The sequence below is a fragment of the Hemiscyllium ocellatum genome, chromosome 8 (genome assembly GCF_020745735.1).
Source record: "Hemiscyllium ocellatum isolate sHemOce1 chromosome 8, sHemOce1.pat.X.cur, whole genome shotgun sequence".
In the NCBI taxonomy this organism is placed as follows: Eukaryota; Metazoa; Chordata; class Chondrichthyes; order Orectolobiformes; family Hemiscylliidae; genus Hemiscyllium; species Hemiscyllium ocellatum.
In genome coordinates this window covers 25,387,662-25,403,458 of record NC_083408.1, presented here as the reverse complement: position 1 = coordinate 25,403,458, position 15,797 = coordinate 25,387,662, and the positions used below count along the sequence as shown (strand labels likewise).

Below are 15,797 nucleotides of genomic sequence, written 5' to 3'. Positions count from 1 at the left end.
TAGTATTGCAAGAAAGATGAGTAACAGACAATTGTATACCAAACGGTCCAAAAATGCATGTAACTATGACTTAACTGACTGAAGCACTGTCTTCAAAGACAGGCTTCAATTGTGACAAAACAACTACTGGTCAGAGAAACCACTCATGCTGCACAACTGACTGGTTTTAGCCCATCCTCATCCTGCTCTGGTGAAATCAGATGCAGCCACTGAAATAGTTATTTTAAAAAAAAAATTAAAAATTTAACTTCCTCTTTGAATTTGTGGTTAACTAAACTTAGCTGCATTCAAATATATGAAACTCTATTGACTGTGCTTTTATCGCTCATTAAAATTACTGTGAAACCTATTAGAAATTCTTGTTGCTCCAAGTGGACATTGGTCCTTAGAATAAAATGTATCCAAGGGTACTTAATTCAGGAATAATTCCTCCTAATATAGGAGCTTCCTATTCAGGATAAAGAAAATTACAAAACAGTTTTTTATTCTGATCCTGAAAGGCATGAGAATAGGACTGACTCAATTTGAGATTACTTATTCAGCTTTCATTGCTAAAAGCAGGAGTAATGGCATAAATAATAACCTGGAGTGATTTAATGGTACCAACTGGAGCCTCAGAAAGGATCATTTTTAATACGCTATGAGGCTTGGAGATTTGTGAAGTGAAATTATTTGTTGTCGTTTTCTGGTTTGGTACCATAATTCTGGCAACAGATAGTAAATACTGGGCATCATCACCAACAGTAACAGTACAGTGCAGTATTTCCGTTGCACTTCGACCTGCTTCCTTCTCAGTCTTCCAAGAGTCAGGAGTCATTATTTTCACCCTGAAACACTGCTTTGTTTACATATATCCATATGACATGGATTTCACATGAATGCAACCCAGGAAATTTCTCTCTGCATAGCATTAGTAGGTAGAATACTGTAAAGGTCACTGAGAAATTTCTACAAACATTGATAAAAATAATTCCAAAACTGCTACTTTGAGAAAAAGAAACATTATTTTTATGTAACCTTTGTAAAGAGTGAAAATACAGATTGCCAAGCCAGTTGAACACAGATAAAAGCTGACTTAAACCAATCTGTGATTAATATTTCAATTCTGTGGCTTGTTGGGAAAGCAATTAACAATAAATCCCTCAAAATCAACCAAAGCTGTCCTTCCCTTCCATTTCCTTAACCTGTACCTGACAATTTCCAACTGTATTAACTCTGCTGCTGACACAGCACTGTAGTTCAACAACGCAGTTCACCCTTCAATGCAATTAGGAATGGGCAGAAAATGCAGGCCATTAACATTTACATCCCTTGAAATAACGAAAAACAGCTAATTGTCTGGGAGAAATATAGATTTTAAAAGCAAAATTCTATTTTTAACATTCTTTACAGTACTAATTCCTGTTTGTAATGTTCAACTGGGATTAGAAAATTAACTTCACTCTCTCTATTGAAAAGGTTAGTATTCATCAACATATGCAAACAGTAGTTCTATTTCTTGCAATCTGAATTGTTCTTTTTTCTGTGACTTAGTATCTGCAACACTGTCAAGCCAAGAATTTCACTTATTTTTTAAAAAAAAAGTACTGGAGGGAAAACCAAATTTCATCACAGCATGTGAGGACTCCATTGAACACTTTTAATACTGTGATAAATAATCGCAGCAGACAGATTTTGGAGTCCTCCACATTGCCCTAGTAGGCTGCTCAAATCTTGTTTTGAAGACTTTCTAAAATAAAAGCCTCCAAACCATTCCACAGCAAAATAAACTGCCTTGGGATACAACTCAAGATAAAAAAAAAGACCATTAAAGAGGTAGCATTCCTTTTAATGGACCAAATAGATTGTATTTCTAAGCTAACCATGAAGCCATCATATTATAGCTCAAAACACATTACACCCTTTACAAACAAAGGTCATTTAGTTTATTAAAACTTCACCCCAAAGTAATTGTACGAGGCTGACAAAACAATAGCTTGCTCCTTGTATTCTCATCACAGACGATTTTGGCTACATAAAAAAAGGTAAATGTAAAACTTTATGAAGGTTTGATTTCAAAACACATTTTAAATTAAACCTATTTTGGCAACTAAAGGGGATACAGATCTCTTTAAAAAGTCAACTAAGACATTGGCAAACCTGTTTATTTATTTCAAAGCCATTTAAACCCTATTCTGTCGCCTGTTGGAAAATGCAAACATTTTAAATGCAACATTTAAAATATTTTTAAGAGTGTTGATGAGAAAACCATTTCTGCATCTTTCAAAGTATTTTTCTCTCATGAATTACTAGTTTCCAAACAATAAATGTATAAACATCTTAATTCTAACCTGCTCCTCCAATATCACAGGAACAACCTGGATATCAAGTGCAAATTTCTTGCATCAATACAGCACAACCTTCCATAAATGTAACACCGAGAGAACAGAAATCAGTGTGTTGGTGATGAAAATACGCAGAAGCATTCAATTTATAAAAAATAACCAGTCATTTATCTCAGTGAAACAAAGAGGGATGATTTAGGGAGATGACAAACCAAAGGAAAGAGACAGGACTTCACATTATCTCTAAAATAAAAAATACAAGCTTCACAAGTGCCTCTGAAAACAGATGAAAGTTACAATTTTGAAGAATGGAAGAAATGTTTCCAAAAGACATATTCCTATGCATAAGAATTACAATCTATTTAACAAGTCCTATCTTTTTAGCCTCCGTTTCATATATTAATAACCTCCACATCTTCACTATGAAGACTTCTGCTTCTTCATCCAGTACCTGTAGGAAGAAATAATATTTAGCGCAAGATAAGGTAAAGTAGATTGACGCTGAACATCAAGTTTGCTCTCTGAGCAGATGCTGACTCATCCTGTATTCCATGACCAATTCCAACTCTCTGGCTCTTTCTTGTAATTTGCTCATTGAAAGACTTAGATATTGAGTATCATGACATAGAATATAGCAGTACAGGAGAGGGCAGGCTCTCGATGTTGTGCTGACCTCTGGAACCAAGCTGAAGCCTATTTATCTTACACTATTCCATTTTCATGCATATGTTTATCCAATGATCATTTAAATGCCCTTAAAGTTTATAAGTCTACTACAGTTGCAGGCAGGGTGTTCCACATGCTCCTACTACTTGGAGTAAAGAAACTACCTCTGATATCTGTCCTATATCTATCAACTCTCAATTTAAAGCTATGTCCACTTATGCTAACCATCACTTTGAGGAAAAAGGCTTTCACTGTCCACCCTATCTAACCTCTGATTATCTTCTTTGCCTCAATTAAATCACCTCTCAACCTTCCCTCCAAGTTCAGAGATATTTCAAATTAGACAAAATTTGCACAGATTTACACAAGGCCAGATCAGAACAATGAGCAAGAAACCTGGCTGAAGTTAACAAGGGGTTCACGGCCACTGAAAAGACCATTCTTGTGATACTCGAATATCAACACATCAGAATTGTTTCTCAAACCATGTTTGGATGAGTTGCAACTCAAGTTGCTAATTGAAGTGGATAGGATATAGGAAAAGAGGGGGAATTTGTTTTAAAGTTTCCCTCTGCATATGACGTATTGATATATGTTTCATTAGCCGGGGATTGAGTTCAGAGCCTTATGATTGAGGTTAAGCTGTAGCTCTATAAAACCCTAGGTAGACCAAGCTTGGATTACTGTGTTCAGTTCTGATCATCTCGTTATAGGAAAGATGTGGAAGTTTTTGAGAGGGTGCAGAGATTTACCAGGATGCTGCTTGAACTGGAGGGCATATCTTATGAAGAAAGGTTGAGGGACCTTGGGCTTTTCTCAGTGGAGTAAAAAATGAGGTCTGCAGATGCTGGAGATCACAGCTGCAAATGTGTTGCTGGTCAAAGCACAGCAGGTTAGGCAGCATCTCAGGAATAGAGAATTCGACGTTTCGAGCATAAGCCCTTCATCAGGAATAAGAGAGAGAGAGCCAAGCCGGCTGAGATCTCAGCCGGCTTGGCTCTCTCTCTCTTATTCCTGATGAAGGGCTTATGCTCGAAACGTCGAATTCTCTATTCCTGAGATGCTGCCTAACCTGCTGTGCTTTGACCAGCAACACATTTGCAGCTTTTCTCAGTGGAGAAAATGAGGATGAGGGGTGTACAAGATGTTGAGAGGCATAGATAGAGTGGACAGTCAAGAGACTTCTCATGGCAGAAATGGCGACCATGAGGGGGTGCAATTTTAAGATAATTGGAGGAGGATTTAGGGTAGATTTCAGTGATGGATGCGTGAAATGCACAGAGTCAGCAGTGGTAGTAGAGCCAGATACATAGAAAAACACAGCGCAGTACAGGCCCTTCGGCCCTCGATGTTGCGCCGACCAAAGCCTACCTAACCTACACTAGCCCAATAACCTCCATATGCTTGTCCAATGCCCGCTTAAATGACCATAAAGAGGGAGAGTCCACCACTGCTACTGGCAGGGCATTCCATGAACTCACAACCCGCTGAGTAAAAAATCTACCCCTAACATCTGTCCTATACCTACCACCCCTTAATTTAAAGCTGTAAATTAGGGACATTTAAGCGACTCTTGGATAGGCACATGGAAGTTAGTACAATGAAGGATATTAGGTTAGACTGATCTTAGAGTAGGATAAAAGGCCGACATAACATCAAGGGCTAACTGTGCTATACTGTTGTATGTCCTAGATTGCAAGGGAAATGTCAAACGACTGCATTAGCTAAAGTAACATGCTTATTCAAGAAAGGGTTCAACGACTGTCCTTGTAACTACAGGCCCATTAGCCTAACATTATTGCAAGCAAAGTCTTGGAATCCATACCAAGGGAAAGAAAAATAAACATGAATAGCTTTTTGGAGAGGTTTGATTAATGAAGGACTGCCACAGATTTAATTGAAAAATGTAGTTACGTTTGTCAAGTATCAGGTTAAAAATCACACAACACCATGTTATAGTCCAACAGGTTTATTTGGAAGGAGCAGCGCTCCGAAAGCTAGTGCTTCCAAATAAACCTGTTGGGCTATAACCAGGTGTTCTGTGATTTTTAACTTTGTACACACCAGTCCAACACTGGCACCTCCAAGTCAAGTATCAGAGTAGACTGAATAAGGGAATGCAACGGAACACAATCAAGACTGATTTACAAAATGAAGGCATTTGAAATCGGAGGGTATGTCACAATCGGATAAAGAAACTGATTTAAGAAAGTAAGTAGCAAGTTGTGGTGGTTGGTTGTATTACCAACTGGTGGATTAGAGTCAGTTGCGTTCCCCTAGCATTACCACTCCATCAATAATTTTTGTTTGCAACTTGGAGCTTGGAATACAAAAGAAAATTTTAACATTTCCTCATAACACCAAACTTAGAAGGAGCGTCTGACACTGAAGATAAAATAAATTTGATGCAATCAAATGTATATAGATTAGCAGAATGGAAAGGTGAGATGATGCAATAGTCTTTCAAAATGGCAGGATAGAATTCAGAAAGCAATCACTCAAGTATTTGGAATCTTGGGCTTAAATAGAGCCATAGAGTGCAAAAACAGTGATGTTAAGCTGTGGTTAGGCCACAGCTTGCCACAGTTCAGACAAGATGAAGGTCCTAAAGAGGGTACAGAGGAGATATACCAGAATCATTCCAGGTGTGCATTGGGTCAGGTTAGCTTGGAAAGGGTGCAGCTGTTTCACTTGACACAAACATTTAATAGAACCAAAGAGTGTAATACCAGCTTCAGTAAGGTAGACAAGAAAAAATTAATTAGCAGCTAGCTGTACTAGAATTAAGGATATACGTTTCAGATTTCAGGCAAGACTTGACCTAGTCAATGAAGGTGGAGAATGCAAAAGACAGACTTTGAAAGGATATGAGATAGTCACTTGAAGGAAATAACCTTGTGTGTAGGTGTGGGGGTGAGGATGGAATGAAACTCACTGGATTGCCTTGTGGAGAATTGTTATGGACACAATGAACCAAATGGCCTCTTTCAGTGTCTGAAGTAACTCTGACTCTCGGGGGCGTTACAGTGGCTCACTGTTGCCTCACAGCACCAGGGACCCACTTCGATTCCTGCCTGTGTGTGGAGTTTGGCTCATTGTCTCCGTGTCTGCGTGGGTTTCCTCCCACAGTCCAAACATATGCAGGTCAAGTGAATTGCAATGCTAAATTGCCCATAGTGTTAGCTGCATTAGTCAGACTGAAATGGATCTGCGTGGGTTACTCTTCGGAGGGTCAGTGTGGACTTATTGGGTCGAAGGGCCTGTTTCCACACTGTAGGGAATCTAATCTAATCTAACAACTTCATGACCTTACATTCCAATCATGCCTGGTAACAATTTTTTTTATTTCCATACTGCATTTATTAGTAATGGAGAAAACATTTGACATGCAAATAGAAGTTTGAGAATAAAATTCTTAGCTTGCCCAAGTTCTAATAGGCCTAAGCAAAAATGTAGGGATCTTGGGTGACCATCACAGGTGGTGGGACAGGAGTTTTAACCCTTTAGTCCAATAATTCATAACTGCACGGGGTGGCATGTGCCCTCTGTCTCTGCCAAAGTTCAGCCAAGTCAAATGGCTGAATCGCCTTCTTACTCAATGATCAGAAACCAGTGTGCAACTGAGAAAAACAATTAACATGGAATAGAAAACAACCTAGCAATGCAGAATAACTCTACCAGCGATCAAAATGCTAGCATCAAATATCATTTCAAAAAGAAGGGAAAAAAGCCAAAGGTGAGGTCGCACTCTGAATAAGGGACAAGATCAGCACATTAATAACATTAGATCTTACATTGAAGGATCAAGACATAGCTGGAGCTAAGCTGCAGCAACAGACCGCAAGCATTAATGGAGTTTTTGTATATTACCAAAAAGTAGCAAAATGTGGAAACCTAATCAGCACTAATACTGTGGAGTACAATATGCATTTCTCAAGCTATGTTGAAGAAACAACTAGGGATGAGGTTATTTTAGATTTAGTACTAAATAACGAGAAAGGCTAAAACCTTGCTGCAAAGGAAGCCTTTGAAAATGGAGACTACAATACCTAGGGTACTGTGTGCAGTTTTGGTCTCCTAGTCGGAGGAAAGACATTCTTGCTATTGAGAGAGTCCGGAGAAGTTTCATCAGATTGATTCTGAGGATGGCAGGACTGATGTATGATGTATGGATTCATCTGGGCTTGTACCCATTGGAATTTAGACAAATGAGGGAGGAATCTCTTGGAAACATAGAAAATTCTGATGGACAGGCTAGATGTAAAAAGAATGCTCCCGATGTTGGGGAAGTTCAGAACTAGGAGTTAGAGTCGAAGAATAGGGGGTAAATCATTCAGGACTCAGAGGAGGAAGAATTTTCTTCACTCTGTTGTAAACCTGTGGCACCCTCTCCCACAGAAAGCTGTCAGGGCCAGTTTGTTAGATATATTTAAGAGGGAGCTAGATGTCACCCTTAAAGAGGTTCAGAGAGAAAATGAGAGTAGGATACTGAGTTTGCATGATCAGTCATGATGGTGCAGGCTTGAAGGGCCAAATAGCCCACTCCTGCATATACTTTCTATATTTCTATGAATTTTACATGAAATTTGACGACGACACTTCATTCTGAAACTAGCATCTTAAATCTAAGCAAAGGACACTATGCAAATTAGGAACTAGTTGACTATAGTGGTTTGAGAAAATACATAAACTTTTGACAATAGACAGGCAATGACAAGTATTTATAAAACAATTATACACTCCTTGAGGGCACAAAAAGCCAAGGGAAAGGTGAATCAACTATGACTAGGGCTAGACTGCATTGCTTAGAAGGATGAAGCCAAAGAAACTGCTAGAAAGAGATAATAAGAATGCTAACTAGTGAGAATCAAAGGTTGCTTGTAAAAGTTTTTTCACGTGTTAATAAGGGCAAATGTGAACCTATTACTGCCAGACACAGTGCAGAACAGGGAAACAGTGGATAAACTAAGCAAATACATTCAATCTATTTTCACCGAAGATGATGACACAGAAAATTGCCAAGAAATATGAGCTAACCAAGGAATTTGTAAAGTGGACAGTGTGGTGCTGGAAAAGGATAGCAGGTCAGGTAACACCCAAGGAACAGGAGAATCGATGTTTTGGATAAATGTGCCCATCCTGATGAAGGGCTTTTGCTCGAAACGTTATTTCTCCTGCTCCTCGGATGCTGCCTGACCTGCTGTACTTTATCAGCACCATTCTCTTGACTGTAATCGCCAGCATCTACAGCCCTGACTTTCGCCCAAGGAACTTGTGAAGGTGAGGGAAAAAAGCGCTTGTGAAGCCAATTGGATTGAAGGGCTCACAGAATTCTGAAGCAGGTGGCTAGAGATAGTTGATTTGTGTTTATTTCTCTCAAGCACCAGCAACCTTGCTCGCTCTCAAACTCGCACTAGTGCCCCAGCTTGCAATTGCTCTCACACACACACACACACACACACACACACACCTTCTCATCCTCCTCCTGACTCAAGACTTCCTTTTCTCATTCTGCCCTGAAAACAATCCACGAGTGTCTTTGCCACCAGCGTCACCACTCACTGTGCAAGCCTTCTTGTCACCGCAATGCTGAACAAGCCTAGAGTTGATGGCGTGATAAATCATTTCAGCAGGTGCAGACAGATTGAGACAAGAACAATCACCATCTGGTCGTGGTCTGAAACAATGCCTTAAATGGGACAAGAGGCAATAACCTGCATTGCTCTTTTAAAAATGGCCCAATCCTGCAGGGCAAATAGAATGTTACTGGGTTGCTTCGTTCAACTGACAAAGCCACCATGGGCAATATGATCGCCACTTATTTCCATGAAAGGCGTATATGGATTTGGAAAGCAACCCATTCGAGGGTTTGACAGGAAAAACAGGATTGGAAAGCTGATGGTTGTGACTGAGAGATTAGGGTGGAATACTTGAGCAAATTAAGTTTTTAAAAAACAGGGTAGACAGTAACTTTGGATAGAATATCAGCTCGCACCTGGTCAGAGGAGGAATTCTGCAAGCCAGTCAGTCATTCAAGTGACAATGCGGTGAAGGAAGAGCAAGCAGGAAAGCATAATTTGGAAGAGGAAAAGGAAGACCCGAAATAGTTAAGGAGCCACATTAGGGGGAAGGCTATTCCATCTTCAGAAAACTCAAATCAGAGACCATTAAAATGATGGTAAGTTGGAATTTTGCTTCTGGGGATATTTGTTAAAGGAGTAGTACAAATGATTGGAATATAGATTCTCAGGAAAAAAAATAGAGAAAAATAGCTTACCATGGCTACATCATCTAAAATGCTCTGTGGTGAACTGTGTGCCATGACCTGTGAAAAAAAAAATCAGTTCAGTCATAAGAGATCAAGCTAAATTCAATTCAAATTTTTAACAATATATTTCTGGAACACACATTCACTGTTTAGTTAATATTCCAAAGACTCAGACTGCCAACAGTTTTCACTGTAGCCTGGATGCAGAATTCATAAAATCAGGCAAAGCATGCATGATGATGAGGTTTCAGAATTCCTTTTCACTGTAGCTATCAGACTCTTCCCTATACAAATTCTTTGCTTCTCCTGTTTTTTTTAAAAAACTTACTTGCCCTCCAATTTCCATACTCAGTCTAGTTCTTAATTCTAATATCTGAGATTCATACCATTTGGTTGCTTTAATGTTCTCTCTTACCATCCAGAGAGCTTTGTTTGCCATGCCATTCCCCCAATAAAATCTTTGAGACTACAGCTTACTGTCATTAAACTCTTTCCTCATTGAAGATATCCGATTGTTCAGTTTCGGATTTGCTGACCAAACTTTGAATCCAAATCCTGGGACAGACTCCATTAAACTTGGCCCTCCGCAATTAAGTATTTCATATTTATAAAGCTAACAAACACTGATAGAATGATCACTTTTGCTTAAGTGTTTTTCCATCGACACATTGATCTGCCTCATTCTGTAGAAGCAAATGTATCCTCCTCTTTGGGAGAGGCTAATATAGATCAGTCATTTTTCTGTGACATTCCTCATTATAACAATTCCATAATTTTTGTACTGCTCCACAATTTCCTTGTAATCTGCGCCTCTGTATCCTCCCACCAGTGGAGATCTGCAGGATACACTATTCTGGTATACTTCTTAATTCTAATTCAATATCTTCTGTCTGCAGCCCCTCAAGGGCATCCCTCTCTCTAGAGCTATAACGTTATCCATAATACTGTGCCTCCTCCACACCATCTTTCCTATACACCTTCCATATATTTAATCACAGGCCCCTGCCTGTATTGAGACGGTCTGCATCATCACTGCAAACATCCTATGCCCAAGTGGTAATCTGTACCTGCAGTCTTACTTACCAAGCATTGTGTCTTTATATACATATATTGCAAATCCAACTTCAATCTCATTGCATTTGTTCCTACTCTAACCTCAGTAAATACCCATTTTCTCTTCTATGCTGTTAGTTTCTTTCAATCCTTTACTACCTGGTTGTGTCCTCCAATTGCTACATTCTGGTCCTCTCTATTTCCACCCATCTTCCCCCGGTTACTTAAAATAATCCCCCAACACTAACAAAATTCTACTAAAGCTGAAATGCTGTGAGACCCATTTCCCCCAGAACAAGTCCCAATGTTAGTGAGTTTTGAGAAGATTTGTAGCTCAGGTTGAGGTTCTGGATGTACGTTTGCTCGCTAACTTTCCAGCGAGCAAACTTACACTCAAGTCCCGACGTTCCAGGAATCTAAGGCTCTCCCTCCTAAACTAATTGCATCCATCATGCATTTATAAGTTGCCTTCCTATAACTTCACATACTAATACATGAAATCAGAGATAAGCTTGAAAGCTCTGCTTGCACGGCTCCTTCTATTCAGTTGATTTCCTAACCAGATCAATAACTTGTCTGCAAATCAGAGCTTCAATGTGAGCTAACAGTTTCATGAGAATATCAAATGCCCTCCGGAGGCCCATTCAACTAACCTACTTAGACATTCACCTGTCCACTATTCTTGGCACCCATTCAGAACTTTCAGCCAGGTTAATCAGGTACATAACTGATAAGGACTGGCTTTAATTTACACAAACATATTTGATAAAAATCTTGAAATCACCAACCTTTGAACAAACAAAGTCAACTAGTGTTGCTTCTTCTTCACCAATGTATTCTATTATTTTTTTATTGATCCATGGTCTAATGCGTCGGTCCATTAAGTTCTGTGGTTAAAAAAAACAAACCAAATAGTACTATTCAATGGCAATCCAGAATCAGTACAATTGCAATCAACATTAAACAATACATCCTGATACAATCAAGTGTTGAAATGCATCCAGAACTCTATTAAGCAATGAGTTTATTTTGAGAACGAGTGAGCGTTAAGGAGTTATCAGTAACATTAACTGCTGCTGTTTAACTTCCTGCAGTTACTTAATATAACTGCAGGGTTTACGAAGCCAACACAGGGCAGGTTTAAAGAAAACACAGCCACTAACAAAACTGATTTTACTTCAGAATAAATAATCAGGCACAACGTTTCTCCTAAACAATCGGATTTTCAATAAAGTCAGTTGTCTTTGACTGATGTGGACATGACTGGTCAAAAGAATCTTCTCCAGTGCTGCAGATCTCTATGACTCTAAGATACAGCTGGGCAGAACTACATAAAACGCACAGCAACAGGCCAGAAAAGCAGAGCACCCAGATGTGTTCAGCATTAGCTCCTCTCATCTAACTCATCTTAACCTCCTATTCCCTTTTCCACCAAGGAAATGGTTGCCCTCAAATGAAACTGATGAATCAAAACAAGAAAGTGGAGAAATTCAGGACTAGCATAATCTGTGAAGAAAGAAACAGGGTTAACGTTTTGAGTCCAATGAATCATCTTCAGAACTGGACTTGAAATATTAGCTCCTTCAGCAATTTCTGTTTCAGATTCCCAACATTCACAGTTTTGTTTTATTTTACTGATTCAATTATATTTGCCACAGTTCAGTTTCTCCTGGATTCTTCCTTGAATATATGAGATAACGTAGACGGATTTATACCTTCAGCTCCACTTCTCTTCCCCCTCTGATGCAAGTGTTATCAGGCCAACTTGCACCACAGATTGAGGTGTAGTTTTCTCAAGTGAAACACTGGGAAAATCAAAGCCATCTGTTCTTCAGGCCCTACCATATACTCCAGATGCTCACCATTGTTTCCACTGTTTCTCACCAGCCATTGTTTCAGGTTGGAATAGATTTAAGGATCAGCGACTTTGGTGTCCTAATGAACACCAGATTGCAAGGTTCACCCACTCATCCCTCTATCATAACCTGAAATCCACGTACAGGTTGTTTTCTAATGTGACAGCTATCTCACATTATGGGAAACTGCAATAAAAATCGTACTGTAGAAGACTGTGCTATGGAAAATCCGCTATACCCGTTCAGCAGAAAGTTTGCATTATGCAAACACTGCCTAAGCCAACTTGTACATAGTAGAAGAACTACCTGCACATCATTTTGTGTCTTCCGGGTTGGACTATCCCAATGCTCAACTTGTTGAGTTTACGTCTTTCACCAACTGCATGCCAGCTAAAATGTTGCAAGTCCCAGCGATCATTTTTGTGGTAACTGACATTCAGTGCTTCCACTTGCCCAATGCCTAAAGTATCTAGTTTTTTTTGTGTGTGTTTAATACTCTTCAAGCCCTTATGCTCTCATTCCTGCTTACTTCTCTTGCCCCTCAACTGCCCAAGAGCTCTGTTCCACTAATATGAACAGACTACAATCAGGAGTCATGCCCCATGATATCAAAGTCCCAGGTTCTGCTCCTGATAAATTGGTGCCTCTTTAACTTCCTGATCTGCTTAAAAAACTTTTAGTCATCACTCCAATATTAACTTTTATTTTTGCCCAATTTGACTTCAAAGAGCCACCTCAAAACGTCCAGTTGAATATTCTACAAGATATTTGACTGAAAATGTAGTTTAGCTTATTTAATACTCATTCAGTTTCAAGCCTGGAAGCTTCATTTTAACTCAGTGCAATCAGTGCACAAATCTTTTAAAAAACGTTCCAGGACGCAGATCCACATTTTCACTAAAAGTTCAGCAGTTAAATTAGCCAAGACCTGCATGCCAGGTTTGAATGTGTTGCTGGTCAAAGCACAGCAGGTTAGGCAGCATCTCAGGAATAGAGAATTCGACGTTTCGAGCATAAGCCCTTCATCAGGAATAAGAGAGAGAGAGCCAAGCAGGCTGAGACTCTCTCTCTCTTATTCCTGATGAAGGGCTTATGCTCGAAACGTCGAATTCTCTATTCCTGAGATGCTGCCTAACCTGCTGTGCTTTGACCAGCAACACATTTGCAGCTGTGATCTCCAGCATCTGCAGACCTCATTTTTTACTGCATGCCAGGTTTTGTTGATACGCCTCCATTAGTTTCTGAAATATATTGTTAACAGACAGTTGCGGAAGTAATAAAAGCCACACTAACGGCCAGAGGTGGAAACCTTAAATCAATATACTTCTACCCAAACAGGAGATACAATGCTAGTAGGAATCCCACTACTGCCACTTCAGCAGGGATAAGCTACTCAAGGCTGCATTTTGGAATTTTCTATCAGTATGGATAAACTCATCAAGCTAAGCATTCCCAGGTAATACCGTAAACTGGCTGAGCAGAAATTCAGTTTGGGAGCCGTAGTTTCCAATTCAACAACCTTCCAATACGATACCTTACTCATTTGTACACGTTCAAGATCTCAACCTGATTCATCGACTTATTATTTATATAACAGTGGGTTTGTTCCTTTCATAGATCACAGAATCCCTACAGAGTGGAAACAAGCCCTTCTGTCCAACATGTCCACACCGACCCTCCAAAGAGTAACCCACCCAGACCTATTCCCCTGTCCTGTTACTCTAATTTAGCCCTGACTAATGCACTTAACCTACACATCCATGAACACTATGGGCAATTTAGCTTGGCCAGTGCACCTAAGCTGTACGTGTTTAGATTGTGGGAGGAAACCGGAGTTTTGGAGAAAACCCACGCAGACACAGAGATTGCGCAAACTCCACACAGTCACAAGGCTGGACTCGAACCTGGGTACCTGGCACTGAGGCAGCAGTGCTAATCACTGAGCTACCCTGTCGCCCAAGAATTCCTTTAAATCGGTCTGGCAGAAAGAGCAGGCATTAAATGAACAAGGATTCTACTTATACACCAATGACAAAACAGTGCAACGTACATTTCTCCAAACAAACAACCCCAGTATGCTGGAAAATAGACAGGTTACTAAAATGCATATCAGCTACAAGCCTTCACACAGAAAAAACAGAAGTTTACCGTGTCCACAATCGACCAGTCAAGAGGATACGCAAAGAGCTCTGGTTTAGCTGTTGGGATTTTCTCAATTAGATTTTTTATATGTTTCCGTTTTTCTTCTGTATTTACATTTCCTTTAGAGGCACCTTTCTCATCCTCTGAATAATCCAATGGGACAAGTTTCCGCTTACGAGGAACTTCATCACTGTCTTCGTCGTCAAACTTATTGAAAACACTATCTACTGGAAGTTTCTTTCTTTTGACTGAAATTGTCTGACTTGGACTATTGGAGCCACCTGAGCAGAAAATTGAAAAGAAGTTTCAGTTTCACACATCAATTTATTGCTGACCGGGATCATATGAAGGACATTATATTTACCATTAATCAAAGACTGAGTGTCAAATTGTGTGTTGAACATTAATTAGTCTGCCAACTGCTTGGTGACCTGTAACTTGTGTGCACACCTTCCTGCTCATCAAGCTTTCGGATACCTGAAAATTAAACAGTTTTTACTCTAAAGGTTTGGAGTCAGCCATCACGTCCTCATTTCTCAGCATAAGCACAATGCAATGCTAAGTTTCCTCCATACTTGGACTGTATCTGAGCAGGATCTTCAGTGCACACATTCTTATGTACCATAACAAACATTGTTGTGGCCTTTTTAGCTAACAGAGTGAGCTTGTGGCCAACAGTAACCATCCAAAAGATTGCCATCTCGTTTGCTTGTGCTCAAGTTGAATTCGGGTTCAGAAATTGAAAAAAATGCATGTTGTTTAAAATGTTTTGAATGAGAATGTCAATTTCATGTCAAAGTAACCCATTACCAGCAGCATTAGTTCTATAGTGTTAATTTATAACGCCTAACCTAATTTGAGACTCAGGCCTATTTTAGGCCGCTGCTCCTCTTGCTGTTGGTCTGGAGAGTTCTCATGTGGAATGATAATGCCACAGGGAGACTCGTCTGCTGGTGTATTGGGTGTAGCATTACCACTTGCTGATGAAACAGAAGGGACAGAACAAATTGGACGCAATGTGGGCTTAAGGCAGGGTTTCTGTTCTGGCTCTTCCTCCTCCTCTTCTCGTCGTTCCTCTTTCTCCGGCTTCTCCTCCTCCTCCTCCTCCTCTTCCGATTCTGGCTCCTGCTTGATTGGTTGCTGCCGCCGCCGTTCTGCTTCCTGCTCCATCTATTCACAACAAGATAATAACATGAAACAAGACTGAGTTATAGACCAGTAAGCCAATGGCCCTCTTCCCCACCAATTAAAATAAAAGTCAGGAAATGAGAAACTAAGAAAAATCACAATCACCAGCAATGTGGCACTGCTGGAGACGCTAAGGGAATGGATCCTGACAAACTTCATTCTAGGATGTTAATAGATGTGGCTAGTGATATACATTGGTTTTAACACTCCCAAATTCCCTTGATTTTGGGAAGGTAACACTAGATTGGAAGGTAGCATATGCTGACTCCTCCAAGGCAACACATTTCTTTTAAAAAAAAG

General features: G+C 39.8%; 1 protein-coding gene across 2 annotated transcripts in view; it reads right to left on the bottom strand.

Annotated features, from left to right (window-relative positions):
• Window positions 1-1,902: 1,902 nt before the first annotated feature.
• The window catches only part of rbm25b (RNA binding motif protein 25b), a 103,708-nt gene continuing 89,813 nt past the window's right edge, over window positions 1,903-15,797 (bottom strand). For both annotated transcript variants that reach the window (XM_060828703.1, XM_060828704.1), the window contains exons 15-19: window positions 15,161-15,479; window positions 14,316-14,590; window positions 11,100-11,198; window positions 9,268-9,315; window positions 1,903-2,775 (exon numbers count right to left, since the gene is read on the bottom strand). In XM_060828703.1, the coding sequence (XP_060684686.1) occupies window positions 2,683-2,775; window positions 9,268-9,315; window positions 11,100-11,198; window positions 14,316-14,590; window positions 15,161-15,479 (834 nt within the window). In that variant the 3' untranslated portion in view covers window positions 1,903-2,682. The remainder of the gene's footprint in view (window positions 2,776-9,267; window positions 9,316-11,099; window positions 11,199-14,315; window positions 14,591-15,160; window positions 15,480-15,797) is intronic.